At 41.5% G+C, this 6,227-nt stretch overlaps 1 protein-coding gene across 1 annotated transcript in view; it reads right to left on the minus strand.

The window, feature by feature from the left end:
- RAP2B (RAP2B, member of RAS oncogene family) overlaps positions 1 to 120 on the minus strand; it is a 1,514-nt gene extending 1,394 nt beyond the window's left edge. Inside the window, exon 1 of the mRNA XM_009333948.1 lies at positions 105 to 120. Within this exon, the coding sequence (XP_009332223.1) occupies positions 105 to 120 (16 nt within the window). The remainder of the gene's footprint in view (positions 1 to 104) is intronic.
- Between the last annotated feature and the right edge of the window lie 6,107 nt (positions 121 to 6,227).

Below are 6,227 nucleotides of genomic sequence, written 5' to 3' on the forward strand. Positions count from 1 at the left end.
CCCTGTCGGCCCTCGGCAGGGGACGAGGCGCCCCTCACAGCCGGCGCCAGGGCCTCTGCCCAGGCAGCTGCGAGACCTCCCGCTCCCCGAGGCTGTCTCCTCGCGGGCACTTGATGGCATTTCTGACCCCACGGAGGCAGCAAGAGGGGAATCGCTGCCGAGGCCGGGTCCCCCACCACGGAGGGGCTGCTGGTAACGCCCTCTCACCCAGTGCGGGAGGGGCTGGTGGGCGTTGGGGTCCCCGAGCAGCCCCCTTAGCTCCCCCCAGCGCCTCGCTGCCCAGCTGGCTCTGGAGGCTGAAGGTGCCCCCTCCCTGCCGGCGAAAACCGTCCCTGTTGGGAAAGGATCCCTCGCCCCCCCCCTGGCTCCCCAGGAGACGGGGCTGGAGTTAGTTGGGCTGGAGCCGGCTGGCCTGTCTGCCTTCTGCCCCAGCAGGGGCAGCCCCCTGAGCTGGGAGGCTGTGGCCGCTCTGGCCATCGGCGGCTACTGAGGAGCCCCTTCCAGGACACCCCAGCTTCTGTGTTCTCCTTGTCCATCTGAAGTCGGGACTGGCTGATCTTGCAGGCTGAAGATGTGGCAATTGCCAGATGTTGATGCACTTCCTGGCCCATGAACGGCAGCTTAGCCTGGTGGGGTTGACTCATGGGGACTGCCTATTTGCCACTGTTTGTAGAAGTGGTTCCTTGGACTTTCAATCAATCAGACATTCTTTTCAAGTCATCGGTTATTTTGGCACCCTCCAGTCTTCGGTTTTATACCCTGCCCCGTTCTTTACTGTTCTCAATATTTATTCAAGTAGTTGTAGCATGTAGGTCCTTTCTACCCCACCTTGTTTAAACACAGTACTTGGAGAAACAGGCTGTGGTAAACAAAGACAAAAGGAGTTGAAATAAGTTTTGTAAGCAGCATTCTATTATTCCTGAACAGTTTTCACAGAGACTAAATTCTACTTAAATCATTTTTGCCAGAGTTCGCTGTGGGGATTCACTCTGCTGGGTCTAGCTGTACTGCATCCCCGTGGTCATCTGGTGAGTACTGCAATTCCGCTGATCCTCTGGTGAGTACCGCATCTCTGGTGACTCCCTGTCTTCAGGAGCTTAAACTAAACCCCTCTGCTATTGCTTGAGTAAGTCTTTGCAAATGGAGCCTTTCCCGATGAATATAGAAGTTGCGTTCCACCAACCCTGCTTTGGAGTGGGCAACAGTTTAAACAACTTTCTTAAATACATCACTTATCTGAAACCTGGCACTCTCCATATTCAGTTTGTAGGTGTAGTCATGCCCTGTACCTGTTAGTTGGGAGTCCCCAGGTGGGATGCTGGTCTGTCAGGCCTCCACCTCATTTCTCCCAGGTGCACATTCTTCTCACTCACCTGCAAAATTTGTCAGCTGCAGGCTGATCCTAAGCTAGTTCAAGGTACTGTACAGATCAGTCCGGAGATTGATCAGGTATTTTATCTTATATTGAACCCCGAGGGCTGGGCTTTGGCCATATCTCTGTTCCAGACTCTACCTGCTAAACACGTTACCCTTAACTTGTGATGAACCTGTAGGCCATCTTTTTTCCAGAGCAGTACTACAGTTCTTTGAAAAAGTTAAGACCTCTACAAGCGCTTGTAACCTTGTGTTCCATGAATGAGTTTCCTCGCAATGACTGCTCAGCTCATGCGTAGACACGCATGACTGTTGGTTTTGAAAACAAAATAACCAAGCTTGCTATGAGGCTTTTAAGTCCTTTCCCCACCTCTTCCTCTTTCTCAGCTGTCCCTCTGATTCCCCCTTTTAGAAGTACTCCAGAGGCCGAGCTAGCACATCACCTGCTGACAGCACACTCCCACCTTTGTGTAAACCAGCCAAAACCAGTCACCAGCCAGCAAGCGTTTGGAAAGTTATCTTTAAAAACAGCTATAAAAATTGGTTGAAAGGCTACAGTATCACTGAAAAAATATTGTATTTTCTTGTTCTGCTGACACATTTTACTTGTGCTACTCTAAGGTTTTGGGTACAATGTGGCTTTGCTTACCTTTGTCACCTCTATAGCAAGCCCACATGTAAATTACTTATATTGCACTTTCCCCTAACATGGCAGTAGCAGATTTTCTAAAGACCAGACAATTGTAATGTTAGTTTAAATCCAGTCTATTTAATCCCAAATTGTTGAATTGTGGTGTGTGTAGGGGGGTTTCAGTGACAGAATAAAATTACTCTGTATATTTTTTCATTCTGCACTATGCTATTAATTGCTGCTATTTCTGAAGAAGGAAATGTATCATATTCAAAGTAACAAATGATCTTTACGCTGTTGAGTTTAAATATGGAATATTCTTTCTCAAGTCTCAGTCCCCTACTACATCTATTAATTTAATCTCTCTTGTTACCAGCCAGCTCTAGGTAATTAGTTAGTCTGCAGTACTACTTTTAGAAATTTGGAGTCTGTGAAGTAATAGCAAGGAGTCTGTGGGAAGTAACTAAAAGAAGCAAGTCTGGTTTTGTTGGAAATAAATTTTCTGTGCATGGCTACAGACCGCTAAGGGGATCTGTGAGTTGAAAAGATTGAAAATCCCCAGCTAAGGGTTTAGACGTTTAAGTTAAATAAATTGCAAGAATATTCAGCAGATCATTTTTCAAATATGAAGCACACGTTATGTTGGGTTGTTGTACTTCATGAATGGTACTGTGGTTTAGACTTTCTCAGGAATAAATGAAAATTGTCCTGAAACAAGCTCTGTTTGGGCAACATGAAAGCATTACAATGCAGCAGAACCTAGGCAAAATATAATTATCAGGCAGTTGGCTGTATTAATTTGATTTTCAAAATGATAAGGTGTCTTTTAAAACCAATTTCAAGATTATTTGATACTATCTTAAAAATGTCAAAATAAAAATCAGCTGAAAAGCATAAATTTAGTTACTAAGCAGTTTACCATACAATATTTACATACATAACTAGCTTTTACTGCGTTGAGTAACCCTGCTCATTCAGTAAAACTACTCATACTAGCAAAGATTATTTCCTTGCATAGTTTAGAAAGATCAAGTCATTAGCTTCTTCTGTTATAGTTACCTTTGTCCGTACAAGTATCAGCATTGTAGAACTGTAAAGCAGTGTGGGGTTTTTTTTCAAAAATGTGTTTCACTTACTATAGGCAGAAACTAAACTTAAGTGTAGTTTAAATCAGTAGCACATATAGTATCTAAAATTTCAGTACCATGAGAGTTTGTCAATATCTGATGACAACAAGATTTAGCGCTATAAAAATAGGTAAAGACATTCTGGTGTTACTGAAGGGAGCTTCTAACCAGGCCTTCTGGTAGTCCTTCTTTAAAAAGGCATAGCCAAACAACTTACAGCTATGGGATTAACTCCCAGCCAAGGTCAGTGTTAGCAAAGGGATATATGGCCTCCTGAGATATGATTAAGTACCACTGAGCTTATTTGGGATGAGTATTTTATAGAAAAACTATGCTGTATCCATGGAACAGAAAAATTATGTGAGCAGTGGGTTGAGTTGCAAGATACATCCTGTGTAGCATTTGTGTACTTCTGAACTTTGGAAGGCCTGGGCTCTGTAAATGAAACAGAGCTAGAATCTGTAGGAAATGCACAGCTTTGATTAAAATAGACACTTTGAAAATACGCTCTGAATTAGGTGAGCGTGCAAATTTGCTTGTATCAGAAATCTGAAACTCTGCAATGCTCAGGTGGAAAGAGATGATAGTTTTTATTCACTTCTGTTAGTGACTACTCATTTAAATAATTTTTATTAACACGTGGGAAGCTCTTGTGGCTGTGAAAGAGACTCTTCTGAGATCATAGTGCTCTGCCATGTACTAGCTAGGCGTGGTGATAATTGAATTTTAAGGCTACAAATAATACTAAAAGTTGTATTTTGACATTGAAGTTTTATGAGATAAAAGTGATTTTAATAATAATTTCATAACATATCTATGTAATGCCTTTCATTTCAACATGAAGATGCAGTTCCATATACTTTTTCCCCTCCCTTCCTCTGTGACAATGGTGACTAATGGACTTGATACCATTCTTTGCTCTCAGTTGTACAGCCACAGTTTTTAGGTCCATGGTGTAAGCGGGCCCTACAACAATCAACTGATCTGTGATGAGAATAGGTCCTTCTGTTGTGGGTTCTGCTTAACTGCTTATGGGCCACTGGGGCCAAATGCAAAGAGCTGAACGGTGAATTGATCCTCATTTTCAGCACAACTAAAGGGTCCAAGAATGTCTTAATTTAGCACTGCTGCTGAGAAAATCCTGAGGGAAGTCATGGTCTAAGAATACTGCACGCAGCCATTTCACTTCCTAATGTCTGAAATGTTCCCTGGATATAATAGAGATATGTTACAATTCACTTAAGTTTTAATGACTTAACTGGTTCAGAATCTGATATAAGACAGTTAAACTGAGAAGATTCAGAATCATTTGGGGAAGACGTGCTATTCTGTCACTCCCATGCTGTTAGTATGTGACATTAACATTAGCAGTAAACCTTAAGGTAAAGGGAGAATAATTACTGAGGGAAACTAAGAAGATGAAATAAGCCTCTAAGAGTTCAAAGTACAGAATTGCGCTAAGTGTTTTCTGGCACTGGACAAATCTGGAGAAATTTTTCAATGTTTATTCATCTTGAATATATGAAACTGAGCAAGATTTCTGGGCCTGAATTAGTTTTTAATTCAGTGGTACACAAAGATGTCTTTATTTTGGATTCACCAGCAGGATGATTGTAGGTTGGTTTGGGGTTCCTTTGGTGGGGATTGAGGAAGGTGAAGATGACCTTCTGAGCACAAAAACTGAAGTATTCGCATTTTAAAGTATTTGCAAGTTTTCATGACTACTTGATAAACAGTAGCGTTTTTAAGATTTTGTGTGCATATTTGATCAATGAGACCTCCTCTCTCCTTTAATAGTAGCTAAGAGTGGTTTTGGTTACATTTGTCACAATAGTGTCTAATAATATTGGTACTGCCATTCAGTGTGTCTCTCTTGTTCTGAAACAATGACTTTAGTTTTCCTTATTTAATTTGGGTTGCTCCTGTTGAATAGTGGTGGTGCATTCAGCGCTGCGCTAGAGAAAGACTCGGTCCTCAGCCCTGAAAATTTGCTGGCAAGCTTTAACCAAAAATCAGCAAGAAAGATTTACATGGTGGGTATGAACTCGTTTTAAGAATAACAGTGGAAACAGCTGACTACTTTTGAAAATCTGTCCACATCTTGGCAACGGGTGGTTGAAGATCTCTATCCACCTATCTTTACTTCTCCTACTTCATCCCTCCTCTTTCCCATACCAGTAACCCTAAATACTGATCAGAAGGTAATGAAATATATTGCTGTAATAAAGTATTCTGCTCTCGTGCTCTGCCCAGAAAGCTGTGCAAAAAGCTGGACATTTTTGTGTCCAGGTTATGTGATGGTTTATAAAAGTGCACTTGTTTTCCTATGTTCTACATTACAGAAGATGAATATTTAAGAGAGAAAAGAACTTTCAAAATTCTTCATCAAAAATAATCTGGCATTGCAACAGTATTTAAATACTAACTTGTCTGCACCTTGAGTTATTCTTGATAATTCTATACGTGAATACATATCTGAAACAAGACTGCCTACTGTCTGTTTATCTTAATCCAATGGTGTCAGGTATTCTTATTCTAGCATCAAAATGTCTACATATGGAGTTAAATGAGATAGTCAGTTAGGATAATTCCATGGGTAGACTAGTTTTATTATAAGTGAAACTGTTCCATCTGCTCAACACCCAGATAATCAGAAAGAAACTGATAAGACAAATTGCTAAGTGACTCAGGCCAAAGGTACTGCTTAATGCTGTAATTGGATACGTTTGTAGTAGTATGAGCTGGTTTCTCCCCTGACGCAACCAGCTGAACAGTCTCCCTTTTGCCAGCTACTTCCTGAGTAGGAGCTGATTTATGCGGAGTCATCCTTTTCCTGTCTGTCTGTATTAGCAAGTCTAGCGTGCGTGTCTTTGGGAAATGTAGCCCCACTTGTGACTTTCCTCTGCAAAAGGATTCTCAAATGCAAAATACCCTAGTTTCATTTTTCAAGAAATACTAGCAGCTGCTGGTGGGTGTAAATACAAAAAAAAAGTGACACATACACAGAAGAAAAAGTTCATTATTTCCATCAAAAGTCCTGCCAGAGATCTTATCACTATTGAAAAAATAGCCTGTGCTGCCAGAACTTATTACAT

The sequence above is a fragment of the Pygoscelis adeliae genome, unplaced genomic scaffold (assembly GCF_000699105.1).
Source record: "Pygoscelis adeliae isolate BGI_AS28 unplaced genomic scaffold, ASM69910v1 Scaffold241, whole genome shotgun sequence".
Taxonomy (NCBI): domain Eukaryota; kingdom Metazoa; phylum Chordata; class Aves; order Sphenisciformes; family Spheniscidae; genus Pygoscelis; species Pygoscelis adeliae.